This window comes from Anarrhichthys ocellatus, unplaced genomic scaffold (assembly GCF_004355925.1).
Source record: "Anarrhichthys ocellatus isolate YVR2014 unplaced genomic scaffold, GSC_Weel_1.0 scaffold24, whole genome shotgun sequence".
Lineage (NCBI taxonomy): Eukaryota > Metazoa > Chordata > Actinopteri > Perciformes > Anarhichadidae > Anarrhichthys > Anarrhichthys ocellatus.
The window spans coordinates 7,384,963-7,399,500 of record NW_022280054.1 but is presented as its reverse complement, the minus strand read 5'-3'; the positions used below and the strand labels follow the sequence as shown (position 1 = coordinate 7,399,500).

General features: G+C 43.0%; 2 protein-coding genes across 3 annotated transcripts in view; one reads left to right on the top strand and one right to left on the bottom strand.

Moving 5' to 3' along the window:
- The window catches only part of kcnab1a (potassium voltage-gated channel subfamily A regulatory beta subunit 1a), a 16,616-nt gene extending 9,063 nt beyond the window's left edge, over positions 1–7,553 (top strand). For both annotated transcript variants that reach the window (XM_031860625.1, XM_031860624.1), the window contains 7 exons: positions 179–265; positions 2,613–2,698; positions 4,176–4,296; positions 4,585–4,679; positions 5,316–5,436; positions 5,931–6,019; positions 6,151–7,553. In XM_031860625.1, coding sequence (XP_031716485.1) covers positions 179–265; positions 2,613–2,698; positions 4,176–4,296; positions 4,585–4,679; positions 5,316–5,436; positions 5,931–6,019; positions 6,151–6,240 — 689 coding nt within the window. In that variant the 3' untranslated portion in view covers positions 6,241–7,553. The remainder of the gene's footprint in view (positions 1–178; positions 266–2,612; positions 2,699–4,175; positions 4,297–4,584; positions 4,680–5,315; positions 5,437–5,930; positions 6,020–6,150) is intronic.
- Positions 7,554–10,575: 3,022 nt separating this feature from the next.
- ssr3 (signal sequence receptor, gamma) lies at positions 10,576–12,601 on the bottom strand. The gene is made up of 5 exons (XM_031860626.1): positions 12,385–12,601; positions 11,981–12,107; positions 11,567–11,665; positions 11,089–11,220; positions 10,576–10,861 (listed from the first exon to the last, which is right to left on the bottom strand). The coding sequence occupies exons 1-5, from the start codon at positions 12,515–12,517 to the stop codon at positions 10,795–10,797; spliced, it is 558 nt and encodes a 185-aa protein (XP_031716486.1). The 5' UTR covers positions 12,518–12,601; the 3' UTR covers positions 10,576–10,794.
- Positions 12,602–14,538: the final 1,937 nt, after the last annotated feature.

Here is a 14,538-nt window from a genome sequence, read left to right as displayed (position 1 = left end):
ACACACACACACACACACACACACACACACACACACACACACACACCAGATAAACAAACAAACAACTTTAAAAATGTTCACTAACGACAAACCTTAAATAAATGTTCTTCTCCACTGCACACTGCTCGTCACTTCACCCTCCGCTATCTCCGCCTTTGCATCTCTCCGTGCCTCTCAGGTCTAAAAGGCTCTCTACAAAGGCTGCAGTTGGAGTATGTAGATGTCGTTTTTGCCAACCGCCCTGACAGCAACACTCCCATGGAGGGTGAGTCATATTTCAGGGGTTGTTTTGTGTTCCTGGTTATAGTGACCTCGATGTCCATGTGTTCTTCAGTGTAGCTTAAGTTAGGCAGCCAGTCCTGTATAATTAATGATCAAGAAGTTTGGCATGCATATTGGCATGCATATTAGCAGTGCATGTGTCCCTCGTTAGTTATCTGAAATGAATTGTGTACTAATGCCTTCCACAGGTAAAGCCCTTTAACTGTGGGGTTTCTCTCAATGCCGTATTAATTAGTGCTCACAGCTAATCAATAAGGAAGTTGTATGTCAATTAGTCAGTTACTTTTGCTTTTTTTTCCTCAGAATTCCAGCTCTCCTTCAGTGGGGCTTTTACAATATTATGTATTTAAGCTGCGTAGAAATATCATACATACATCGATCATACATCATACATTCCCCTTATTGAAGACTGATATGATACTGATAATGCACATAAATGACAAACTAATGAGACTTTATGTTTTTAACTTTGATGTGATAGTTTGCATATGATTTCTATATTTAGGTCTAAATTGTGATATTGTGGAAGCTGTTGTTTTTCATAATTTAGACTAGCAGTGTAGTATATGATGCATTCAGACAAAGACCTTGATTTTATTCTTCATAGATTCCTACTGTGCTGCAAACACAGCTTACTTTTCGCCACCATCTGCACTCACTGTTCATTTCCTATTTAATTCCTTCAACTATTAGATCTATCGCTCTTCCTTCCTTCCTTGAATTCGATTTACTCTCCATCTTCTTCTCTCCCTTCTTATATTGGACGGAAATTGAGGCAACTAGTATTTAAATGTGAGCGCAGTGTGCACAATCACAGCGTGTTGCAGGAACTGGGTGGAGATGAAGGCAGGAGTAACAAGAGACAGAATTGTTTCCTTTGCTTAGTAATGTGTTATTTCCTTCGACAGGATGGTATTAAGTAAGACATCTGTGTTTGTTAATTATCATTTACAAAACTGAATGGAAACTTAGAAGTCTTTCTCGGTCTTCTTGATTATACTTTTTTGCAGATCTACTTTTTCTTTGTGTTTCTAAGCTTTTTCTTTTCTTTTCGTTGTTTTCTTCGAGCTTCGTATCTCTCATATCCTGTCGTTTTGCCGAGAGCCAGTTATGCAGAGTGAAATACAAGAGTCCTGCCACAGTCGAGGATTGCAGTATAATTGGAGTGAGCGCAGGGCGGTGATGAATAACCCTAAAGACAGTCCTAATCTCAGTTTTTGTTGGCCCTGACTGCTGCTCGCACAGTCTGCAGTGTTGGAGCTAATTGCGTCATTAAAAATGCGGCAGATGGAGTGTGATCAGAGGGGCTTTAGTATGTGTGCTTGTTAGTTTGTCCCCCGAGATGTTAGGGACGGGTGATGATCCGTCAGCAGGTAAGAGAGACTCGAGGAGGCGGGTGGCCTCTGGGGACTTTTTGAATACTTCATCAGTTTGTTAAAGTTTGTGTGCTTTCAAGGCCAACATTTATCTCAGATGAGTCTCTCTTGTTGTCTTGCATTTTCTGATGGCAAACCCATTCCTAAATGCCTACTTTCTCATTGTTTCTGTTTCATTCATCCTCTCTGTTTGACCGTTTTCTGGGTTTCATCCATCTCTCTGTCTCTCCTGAGGCATGGCTGTTGTTGATTCAGAAAATATTACCTGCCTCTGGGAAAGTGAAATCTATTGTTCTTTATCCCTATCTTTAGTAGAAAATAAAGCAAGCAAACAAACAAAACACATTTTCTAAATCACTTTCTCTTTTAGTGCCAGCCAGCTGTGTTTTGTGCTTTCTATAAGTGGATTACACATCAGGTGTGTTATCACCTCATGGATATAATAAACACTGAAGAAAGAAATGATCTGAAGGATTTGGATTCTTATTTTGAATATCTTGAGGTTTCTTTTAGATGAAGTGTTTGACCCGTAGTGACATTTTTCACAGTTGCACGATTGACAAAGTGACTGCAGTTTGACCTATAATGCTCTATTCTCACTCATTAAGCTTCAATAAGTCTATTGCATTTTAAAATGAACTCTACTGAGTGAATAATGACTTTAATTTATACATTGAATACATTGAATCCTGTTAACTGCATTAAGAGAAGAAGGAAACAGGGTGAGAAATATTCTGTTTTTACTGCGAGCCTAGAAGACTCAACCGTTTTGTTGAATTCATTTTGAATGCGCTTTGATCCGGCAGGGACGGATGTGTTTTGTTTGTGCCGAATTGAATTCAGGATAAATGTTGCTGTCTGTTACTAGCACTGCACAGGGTGGTTTCAATAAATAGATTGTTTACTGTTGATCCAACTGACTGATGCGATGTGGGCATGTGTATATCTCTGCAGAGATTGTTCGGGCCATGACTTATGTGATCAACCAAGGAATGGCGATGTACTGGGGGACGTCTCGGTGGACGGCCATGGAGATCATGGTAAGACTTTGTCTTTGTTTGTCTTTTGGAGTAAAAAATAAATTAAAACAAACTTTTTCTATCAGTAATAAAAGTAGGTTTTGAACCTTTAGTGAAGCAACGTTTTTAAACCACACATAAGGTGCAGAATAGATGACTTCAATGTAAATAAACTGTTATTTAGTTGCTGTACTGCAGTTTTAAACTTTTCTCAGCTCGTCAGAATTAAGGAATGAAATGTTTTTTTTGTGATTTAATTTCAGGGGAAAGTTTCATGTTGCTTTGGCAGATTAGATTTCATATCCCACTGAATGGAATAACATTTACTGGGATTCAAACCTTTTATTTGTTGATTCAATGATCCATAGAATGAAGTCTCAAGAAGCCATATTTACTCTAGTTATGTTCAGTACCCTAACATCACGAGAACCCATTCTTATCCATGACATTGCTTATGCATAGTCATGGATTTGAAAAGGTGATGAAAGGAGAAATGGAAGGAAAATTGCACCGTGTGTTTGAGTTTAAGTTTGTTTCTATGAGGTGTTCCCACAGAGGCAGAGTGGTTTCCTCCATCTTTGTTTGCGCTTTCCGTCAGAAACAATCCGCCTCCCGTTTCAACTCTCGCTGCAGTAATGAATATATACAAGGGGAGTATGAAGCCACAGCAGAGGGTTATGTCACTCTCTGGCCTCTTTCTCACCCTCTCCCTCCCCCTCTGAGCACAGCGCACACTCTGTCTCTGTGTTCTCAGTGAAAAGGAGCAGATATCTTTGTAGAACAAAAGCGCAGATGAAAGCCGTGTAATTTATAGCATCAATAAAGAAAGGGGGGGCGGGGGTAAACACATCTTCTCGGTGTACGACAAGGCAGGTGTAAAGTACACACACATACGCAGGCTCGAGGGGCATGTCATGGGGTTGCTGCACAGAAGGGCAACATGTAATTTGTAAGTTGAGTGATGGCACCAACGTTATCGTTGCTAAATAGATTCCCCCCCTCGTTTACTGCTCTCTCATCCTGACATTTTTCACAGCAGGAGCCTGACAAAATGAAAGAGTGGGGAGCGTTTAAAGAAGCAGCAAACCCAGCGTGTGTGTGTGTGCGTGTGTGTTTTCTCTGGCATGTGTTGAAGGACACATGGAAATCCAAATGAGAAGCTATAGAGGGAAATTTGAATACGATGCCTCGGAGAGTTGTGATATGGAGTATTGATTGGGTGACTTACTGTGAGCCCTTCATTTGAATTTGTCCCACGCTCCCACGAGCTGATGAACAGCCTCTCATCTCTTCCACCAAGGAAGCCCATCGCTATCTGTGGCTACCAAATGTCTGCTCTCTTCTACCCTCATCGCTTTTATTCTCCCCAAAAAGAAAACAAATGTATTAGTGCGGCATTACATTAAACGCCACATAGAAGGATGATGCTGCAGTGAGTCATGACAAACTAATTCTTTCCCCTTTTCCGTTTGCCCTCCTTTTTTTTTTGTATCTCTAGGAGGCCTATTCAGTGGCAAGACAGTTTAATCTCATCCCTCCAGTGTGTGAGCAGGCAGAGTATCATCTCTTCCAGAGGGAGAAAGTAGAAGTGCAACTGCCTGAACTTTACCACAAGATAGGCAAGTATTCTTTGTGTTGTGTGCTATTGTGGTGAATTAGCCAACCGATGGCCCAAGAGAAGTTAGCACAAACGTCCTGTGGTCAGAACATTCTTCCACTCAGTTTCTCATAGATGAGTTAATTTAATGAAACCGATAAATAATCTCTGTACTTATCTGTTGCTCATCCCTTCTGAGTTTTAATTATCTTTCCTGGCACTGTTCTCACACATTTCTTTTTCACACTTCTTCCTTCAACACATCTTACTAAAACTCCTGATTAACTCCTTATGGTCCCCATGGTGACAGGAGTTGGAGCGATGACGTGGTCACCGTTGGCGTGCGGCATCATCACAGGGAAATATGAAAATGGCATTCCTGAATCTTCCAGGGCTTCCATGAAGGTATGCAAAACTTAACTTCACCATGATTATTTTCTATAACGCATAAAATTGATCTGCTCTGTTCAAAAAGTAGAAGCACCGTGTGTATTGAAGAGAAAGCTTCCATCCTTAACAGATTTTAAATTTTCTCACTATTACTTTAATTAGTGTCAACGTCAGGGAGGGCGATGGAAAATTATGATTGAATGTTTTCTGCAGAAGCTGCTAAAGCTCTAGCTTGTCTGTCCATGTGTCTTATTTTTAAGTTTTAATGTATGCAGACTTCACAGATGATCAGTGCTACCAAAAATTGTTCCAAACTAGACAGCTTTGTATAACATGGGGGTCAGGACTTCAAGATATATTGATATATTAGGCACAAGATCACTGTGACAATCTCCTTCTTCTAAGTCTTTTAAGTCTTATGTTCTTAAAACAAGTGACCGAATATTATGTAAACTTACACTGGATATGATTCTGAATCTTGTTTTGATTGTTTTGTCATTTATTGTCAATCTTCTTAACTGCATTATACAGAGAAAGTCTATTTGATCTTTCTCTCCTTCATGTGTCTGCGTCTAATCTATCTTTCACATAACTTCTCTTTCCCTTCCTCATCCGCTCACGCAATCTCTTTCCTCTCCTCCCTCCCACCAGTCCTATCAATGGTTGAAGGAGAAAATAGTAAGTGAGGATGGAAGGAAGCAGCAGGCCAAGCTGAAAGAGCTCAACCACATTGCAGAGAAGCTGGGCTGCACTCTGCCTCAGCTGGCTGTTGGTAAGACTTCATATTTTACAGCAAATACTGTGGAAGCAACCGGAAGCAGGGCTTTGACAACACAACTGCTCAGGGCTTTGAGACAGGAACGTTTTAAATGTGAGACATCACCAAATCCTTTACACAATGTCTGTGTTTGATTTCCCCTGCAGCTTATAGCGACAAACAGACTTCAATATCTATTTGTGCTTTCAGCTCCGATTAAATATCTCAGCTGCCTGGAAGGTAGAAGTAAATGTAATTAAACGTTTAATAAATCTGTGGTGTGCTTTGGGAAAAAAGGCCGGCTGACATTTAAGGTTTGCAAAATGGTAATGAATGGACTTAAACAAACACAAACCTTTGATTTGTAGGTAAATAAGATAAATTGTTGTATAGATCCGGGAAGAGCAAATAAAGGAAACGACTAAAAGCTCAGGTTTATTTGTGTAATAATCAATAGTGCGCCATCAAGTGGGCTCTGTGGGAACATCAACCTCTCTTTCTTCCTCCAGCGTGGTGTCTTAGAAATGAGGGAGTGAGCTCAGTTCTTCTGGGAACATCCAGCCCTGAGCAGCTCACTGAGAACCTCGGGGCCATACAGGTGGGAACATGCAGGAACACACACAGCTGTTGTCGAGATCCAAATACTTTTCCCCCTTTTTTTGCCCCACTGTATATTTCACTTCCTTCCTGCCAGGCATGTTCAATTTATCGTTCTCTCTTTTTGCCCAGGTCCTTCCTAAGATGACATCTCATGTGGTGTCTGAAGTCGACCACATCTTGGGCAACAGGCCGTACAGTAAGAAGGACTACCGCTCTTAGACCGGGCGGGTGGACTCAGCCTTCCTACTCACCTACCTACTTAAGCATACTGCTACCATGGACCCACCGTTCAATGTTCAAGTCCATGGTTCTCTCCTTGGGCCCCACTCAGCTCCAGCCCACTTCAGCCTGGAACAGACAGCCTTGCCCTGCACAGATCGGGTTCATCTCAGGTCCAGTCCAGCTCAGCCAAGAGATGCTTAACCAACTCAGCTTTTTGCAGCCTCCAAACGCAGCTTCAACTTCAACGCAAATCAAAACTTTGTCCCCCCCCCCCCCCAACCAAGGTGTTTTCTTTCAGCGGCGGTCTATTTAACTGTCTATGCAGAGCTTAGTCTTACCCGTACCACATCTCGGTTCAGCTCCATCCAGGGGTCTCATTAAAACATTTAGAAGTCAGATGGCAAGGCTTGCAGGAACAGCTCTTAATAGTTTGTGATACACATGCACACATATTTACACATTCACAGTTGGGATTTGAGCAGGACAGTATGAAAAGCACTGCAGGAATATTTCAAGTAAAAGTGCCTTGCTCCAGGGCACCTTGATAGTAGTTGTTGAGGGAGACGGTAATGCTACTTATTCATACCTTCCTACAATCCTCCCAGTGACTCAGACCCTCAGGTCTCAATCCTCCTCTCTAATGCCCAGACTTCCACCCACAAGCTATTTCATTTGAGCACAAAATTCATACTGAGCACATATTTTATTCATGACAATTGCTGTACCACAAGCTGAACACATCAATACAAGCACCTTAGACTTGTGCGTTAAAGGTAGCTTACAACACTGTTGCATGAACCCCCCCAGTCAGTCAGTGCTTTCATTTCATTGCTATGCAGTGCAGCAAACAAAATTAACATATGAGCTCAATCATCTCACCTCTTGTGTCAGAGGCACTCACTCATAACGTGGGGGGAAATGTCTTTTTTATTTAATGATATGTGAGGTTAAGCAGTGACCATGCTCATACTTCTTGAAAAGAGCTTCATGAACGAGGCCTCAGCAAACCAGTTCCCTGTTAGCTTGAATTAATCTTAAACTACCTACCAAATGTACTCAGTCCCTTATTTAGCATAACACAGAATAGTATTCAGTAGATATTATAGGCTGCAAATCCTGAGTATATTATCCAACAGGTGCATGTTTCTCCTGCTCTAGTGTGCCTCTCGTTACTGTTCTACAAAGCACAGAATGAAACAGAAAGGAGCTTGATCAAAAATACTGCAAGCTTGTCAACTGTTTGTGATCGGCTGTGAAGCAAAGGATTGTGGAACACCAGTGGGATCGGGACTCTGTTAGGGGGGGGGGGGGGGGGGAGAGGGAAGCAAGTCGCCCCCGTGTGGTCTCTTGAAGGAACTGCTGTTCGGCTTCATGCGATTATAGAAAAGAGAAATATTGCTTTGCAAAAGAAGTGGACTACGTTTCTCTCGGTTTGCATTCATGTTTGTTGCCTGTGAACTGAACCTGCGATGCTGATTGGCTCAATGAACCTGGCAGAAAATGACTGATAGCAAATCTATGTTATGAAAGGATGACTGACCTCCTGGCTGGTCATGATTATAATATCTGCAAAAATTGCTTGTTAACGACACAAAGAGGCATATAGGCAAGGTTTTTTGGAATGTGGCAAAGATTACAGTATTTATTCTAGAGTAGTTAATATATATAGAAATTTATTTTGACATTTTGAGATATTGTTTGGAGATCTATGGGGATGTTACGTGTACATAAAATGTTACGGCATACTTTGTAACATAAGCAAAACCAGGAAGAAGCCTCTCGTGCATATGAGGACTTCACAGTACTGTATGGCAAATATATAGATATGATGTAAATAGAGTTATTTTGTTGCTCCTCTGCAGTGTTTGAGTCACTCTTCGTCCATCCGCGTCCAGCCTGACTTTACACTGTCACGGGATTCATTTCTGCCTCCTGAAAGATATTTCACAGAAGTATTTATAAGGACTAAAGGTTAAATGTTCTTTGTTTTTGCATCATGACGTCACATTATGAAATCTGTATTCATAATGACATTTAAAGAAGGAGCTTCTGTTCGAACTTAAGCATCGACCTTGAATAACTATCTCTGACCAGGTGGCTCAGCTCTCACAGCTCGTGTCGCCTTCGTGCGTCATCATTCTGGTTATTTATTTTTCATCTGGAAAACAAGCCATCGCAGCGATCAGCAGAAATGTTGGCCTGGTTTCAGTCGGGTCACTGTCTTGACATCGGTGTACATTTGTTGACTTGTAGCTCAAACACCATCGAAGGAAATTTCAGCCTGTATAGATATTTTCCAGAAATGCTGTTACACATACTGAAACAAAGCATCAGTGAGCAGTGTTTGGCTCCCGCTTTACTTTAAGAGGTCTGGCCTCGGATAATGAATCGACTTTCTTGTGACTATTTGCATTGACTTGTTGTTGTATAAAAATAAGTGTGACCTGAACTCCTCTTGGTCATCATTGTAAAGCAAACGGCCGGCAATTTACTAACAGAAAACATCCAGAAAAGCATTTGTATTGCTCTTTTCCCATAAAAGACTTGACTCTCCTCCTCAAAATATGGGCAAAAAGTGCTTTATATACTAAAATAGTAATCGGTAAACTGTCTGTAACTCCTGGTGGCAAAATGTGTGGTGTGTACTAATGTGTACTTTCAGTTTGGTTGCAAGTCAACAAGTTGCTTCTCAGTTTGAATCAGTGACCATGTTGGACTGCGGCCTGCCGGTGTGTGTGGAGACTTCTCCACCCGACAGAGTGCCTTGACTTGAGTCCCACTACAGGAAAACAAAATCAGGGATGTCTTTCATTACGAGTTGTTCAATAAAAGTGGGAATAGAACAATAGGTATGCAGATTCTTGTATTATTAGATTGCCTAATCGACACTATATATTAAGTATTACCTCATTTGGACAAACGCTTTTGAAAACAAAGCAGTAAGACCCTCATGGCACCGTTTATGTAGAGGTAACTTTTTTGGATAATGACTTAAAGGTATAGTATGCATAATTTAAAAAAGGATATATAGAGAGATACAAATGTAATCCCTTTCAATCATCACTTCAAACCAACTGGAAGTGTGTGCCTGTGCCTCTGTCCTCTGCCTGTATTTTCTCGTCTTCTTCTTTTGCTGTGTTTCGGATGTTTCTGTGTAACCCCCAGCCAATAAGCAGGTACAGCGCGTTCGAATTCCCAGGTCGTCAAATAACACCGCTGTCATGCTCATGCCGAGTCACCTTTTAGGGTCTAATGATACAAAGCGGCAGTAAATGGCGACCAACTGGTTTCTTACATTGCTGTGTTTTTACACACAACCACAGATGCTACAGCGACAAGATGCAGCGTGCGGCAGCTGTGCTTTAGAACGCAACCGCCTTGAAACAATTAGAAGAAAAAACTTTTTATTTCTGATTCACTGCTTTGTTCTCGTCGCTCCCTCTCTTCATTCACTCTCTTGCTCGCTCGACCAGCGCTGAGCTCTCTCTCCCTTGTTGCACCAGGAAGGGAGAGGCCAGCTTTAGGATGCTGTGCAAACAGCCACAGACAATGCTGCATAGTATACCTTTAAAATAAAGAAAACGACTACTAGAATTGTCATCCTCGTCCACTTAGTCCTTCCCTACAGCTTGTTACGGTGTACGGCTTTGTTTCATCTTGGCCTTCGTTTCGGCAAAATAATGTTATGGGAACAGTTAAGTCAAAGAGAGGTGAAAGTGATCGTCTTTCGTATCGTCTCCTTCAACCAGCCTTTTCCTTCATGATGCATCAGTTCGTCCTCAGAAAGAGTCAACAGAGGGAAACGAGCCATACAATATTCCTTTGGGTACTAATGTAATGTAATGCTTTGATAATGGAGGGAAACTGGCCTGGTTTGCAAGAATAGACGTTTTCACCAACATGTTCACATTGGTTCACAAAGCTAGAAATAATTAAGCTGTGGCTGAACTCTGATTCACATAACATGAAGAGTCCTGCAATGCGACACGTCATCTTCAACACAAGATTTCCTGTTCTGGTATGAAGACAACCTAGATTCATTCTCATAAAAATGTCAAGTAATCTACTCTGCAGATTTTCTACAACATGTAAACTTATAGATGGAAAAGACTTGACATCGAGTTTGTTTCTTTGTTTTGTTAAAGTGTTCAATCATCAGCGTATCTTTTTGTTTTCTCTGTAAATAGTCTATATGAAAGTGTGATTCTAATTAAATGCATTGCCAATGGAAACATCACCTTCTCACTTTTGTCCAACACTATTTCAAAAGGTTACTAAACATAATATATAATAAATAACAGTGCTCTCAATCATACTGAATGGCACACACAATTAACAGAGAGGAAAAGTATACCTGGTTGCTTTATTTGTTACAAAAAAACAGAAGAGACATTTGATCATGAATTTCATGAAGTTCAAATGTGATATTTCGGTCTTTCAAACCCCGTTCCTAACTTAAGTGAAAAACAAGTGTATACCCATCTTTAACCCACTTCCTCCCCTCCTAACCAAACCCACCCCTCCTGATTTGATTCCCCTTTTCTTCCTCCTTTACTTGGAGCCTGTGGACAGCAGAGCGATGAGTCCTGAGGAGGCACTGATGGACAGAATGTAGTTGCTGGAAAAAAAGTAGGTTAAGGCAAAAACTTCAGAGCGTTTAATGACAACTCGGGAAGATCAGAGTTGAAAGGAATTAGTGTGGAAATGTGCAACATCTGCCTTCACCCGCGTGAAGTGTACGACAACAAAAGAACTGCACTAATAACATTTTAAGACAAACGTTTAACGCTTCCAATCCCAAACGTTAATATGCCAACGGCTTGTACATTGTGATTAAAAGGATACACAGAGGGGTTGAAGTTCCTGAGCAAGAAGAAGGAGGCGATGATGACGAGCACCAGGAAGAGAGTGTTGTTGTAGAAGATGGAGAAGGTGGTGGCCTCGTAGTCGGCGACCTCATTCTTCTTCCACAGGATCCTAAACAGGCAGAAAAATAACTTTCATGGTCATGTAAAAAAATACAGTACGTGTCTCAGGGGCACTGCAGACTCACACTGAATCAACAGGCTTTCCATTAACAACGTGGAGAGACATTTGAAACGTTAACCCACGTTTAAGAAGACCGTCTCTTCGGCCATGTGCTCCTTTTTTTGCCACAAGACGTCAGCACTACATTTATGCTTTATACACATTTATGTCTTGACATACTACACCAAAACACACTTAATTTGCCAAAGCTAATTGTGAAACCACACAAGCGCAAACGTCCAGCTCAACACACACTGTATCGAGGTTTGGCTTCACGATATGATGCATGTTTCACCTCTCGTCTTTCTCCTTGCGGGACATCTTACGGTTGTCTGCCTCAGACAACTTCCTGGTTACCTCCTTGGAGACGGCATCCTCACGTTTCTGGGCAACTCTGGAGGATGAGGGGAGAACGGTCACAAATATTTAGTATCAGGGGAAGATTTTTGTTGAGCCAGATTCATAAAAACAAGTACTTTGGCGCACAGCAGTTCCCCTCTAGTTGGTCGTCTATGATACTTTGTTTACCAAATGTATTAACAGTGTGACATACAAAATATCCCCCTATTCTGTGTTTATTAATATACAAGTCATCTGTACCAGCAATGTGACGGTAACATGAATGCACCTCGATCCAACTAATGTACACGCGCAGGAAAGAGAAACTTCAGACGTGACAGATGCAGAGTAGTGCGTGTCTGCTTCTTACTTGTGTTTGAGGACAAACTTGACGTTCTTGTAGGCAAAGGCCACCAGGTAGGTGCTGACCAGAGTCATCACAGCATACAGAACTGCAGACTGGACAAGGTCCATGTGCCAAATCCTCCAAAACAGCCCTAGAAAGATGGAGTCAATCAATAATGGCCACATATGCAGCATGTTGATTCAATACATGTCATAATCCAGGTGTGCTAAACCTAAAGTAACCACACTGACAGGGTTAGCAGTCACAGTCATTATTATTGATAATCTTGTATTATTATGCTCTTCTGCATTTAAACGTTTATGTGCTAGTTAAGTTAAGTTTTTCCTAAATTACTCAAGTTTAATTAAGCAGTGGTAGCTATGCTAGTTAGCATCAGCTAGCTGCTCCAGCCTATCTCTGGTACTCACAGATGGGGATGGCAGAGACGATGAGTGCGTTTCCGTAAAAGAGAGCGGTGGACTTCGCTGAGAGGTTTCTGCTGAAGTCCTGGAGGAGAAGATCTTCCTCTGACTGCTGCTTGCTGCTGCCTTTGGGAGCCATGTCTTCGGATTGAGCGGTGTGTCTGCTACTCAGCTCGGGACACAAGAGGACTGACACGTCGGAGTACGAGGAAAAGAGGGACGCGTCAGCATAAACCCGGAAATACACTGGCTTTCTTCTTCTTCGTCTTTATTTCTGGCACTGCCGCGTATTGCTGCCCTCCACAGGAAGACAAGGGCACTGCACCAGTAAGGCTTCATCACTGGACGGTCAGTTCACAAAATATAACCCGAATCAGAATCAGAATCAGAATCAGATCCGTTTATTGCCAATGTATGTAACATACAAGGAATTTGTCATGGCATGTGGTGCATAACATTAGACAATCAACAACAATCAACAGTGCAAGGAATAGAAACATATTAAAATGTACAATAGAATTTAAAAGAATATAAAATAAAGTGCACAACAAACAGATAACAGGACTGTAAACAAGTGTAATGTAAAAGTGACAAGTGTATTTAAATATGAAGGGATGTGCAGGGGAGTAGTAGGGAGGAAAGTAAAATTGTCCTGGCGATGACAGAGTCAGTGGGGGACCCGGGCTCTGTTAATCAGCCCGACTGCGGATGGGAAGAAGCTGTTTGTGTGGCGTGAGGTCTTGGTCCTGATGGACCGCAGCCTCCTGCCAGATGGAAGGGGCACGAACAGTTTTTGTCCAGGGTGAGAGGGGTCGGCTACAATCCTTCTTGCTCGCTTCAGGGTTCTTGAAGCGAACAAGTCCTGGAGGGAGGGCAGATTGCAGCTGATCACCCTCTCGGCAGAGCGGATGATGCGCTGCAGCCTGCCCTTGTCCTTGGCTGTGGCTGCAGCATACCAGACCGTGATGGAGGAGCAGAGGATGGACTCAATGATGGCTCTGTAGAAGTGCACCATCATTGACTTTGGCAGGTTGAATTTCTTCAGCTGCCTCAGGAAGTACATCCTCTGCTGAGCCTTCTTGGTGATGGAGCTGATGTTCAGCTCCCACTTGAGGTCCTGGGTTATGATGGAGCCCAGGAAGCAGAAGGACTCCACAGCATCAACGGAGGAGTCACACAGGGTGATAGGGGCTGGTGGGGCTGCATTTTTCCTGAAATCCACAACCATCTCCACTGTCTTTAGAGCGTTGAGCTCTAGGTTGTTCAGACCGCACCAGGTCACCAGATGGTCAGTCTCCCACCTGTAGGCGGACTCATCCCCACCAGAGATGAGTCCAATGAGGGTGGTGTCATCCGCGAACTTCAGGAGCTTGACGGACTGGTGAGTGGAGGTGCAGCTGTTGGTGTACAGGGAGAAGAGAAGAGGGGAAAGAACGCAGCCTTGGGGGGATCCGGTGCTGATGGTCCGAGAGGCTGAGATGTGTTTTCCTAGCTTCACGTGCTGCTTCCTGTCAGACAGGAAGTCTGTGATCCACTTGCAGGTGGAGTCGGGCACGTGCAGCTGGGAGAGCTTGTCATGCAGCAAAGATGGGATGATGGTGTTGAAAGCAGAGCTGAAGTCCACAAACAGGATCCTGGCGTAGGTTCCTGGGGAGTCCAGATGCTGGAGGATGAAGTGAAGGGCCATGTTGACTGTGTCATCTACAGACCTGTTGGCTCTGTAGGCAAACTGCAGGGGGTCCAGGAGTGGGTCGGTGAGGGTTTTTAGGTGGGACAGGACAAGGCGTTCAAAAGACTTCATGACCACAGAGGTCAGGGCGACGGGCCTGTAGTCATTGAGTCCTGTGATCCTTGGTTTTTTTTTTTTAGGGACAGGGATGATGGTGGAGGCCTTGAAGCAGGCTGGTACGTGGCATGTCTCCAGGGAGGTGTTAAAGATGTCTGTGAACACCGGAGACAGCTGATCAGCACAATGATTCAGGGTGGAGGGGGAGACCAAGTCTGGGCCGGCTGCTTTGCGGGGGTTCTGTTTTTTAAAAAGCCTGTTGACATCACTCTCCAGAATAGAGAGAGTCGTCACTGGGGAGGGGGGGACACTGGGATGGGTGGTACAGAGGCATGGGCCCCTGCTGGGCTGGGGGGGGGGGGGGGGGGGGGGGG

Coding starts and splice junctions, on each gene's coding strand:
- ssr3 (XM_031860626.1), bottom strand. CDS start 12,517: ATGGCTCCCAAAGGCAGCAGCAAGCAGCAGTCAGAGGAAGATCTTCTC. Junction 12,108..12,384: donor CGTCTCTGCCATCCCCATCT/GTGAGTACCAGA, acceptor CCATCTTTCTAG/GGCTGTTTTGGAGGATTTGG. Junction 10,862..11,088: donor AGGAACTTCAACCCCTCTGT/GTATCCTTTTAA, acceptor CTTTTTTTCCAG/CAACTACATTCTGTCCATCA.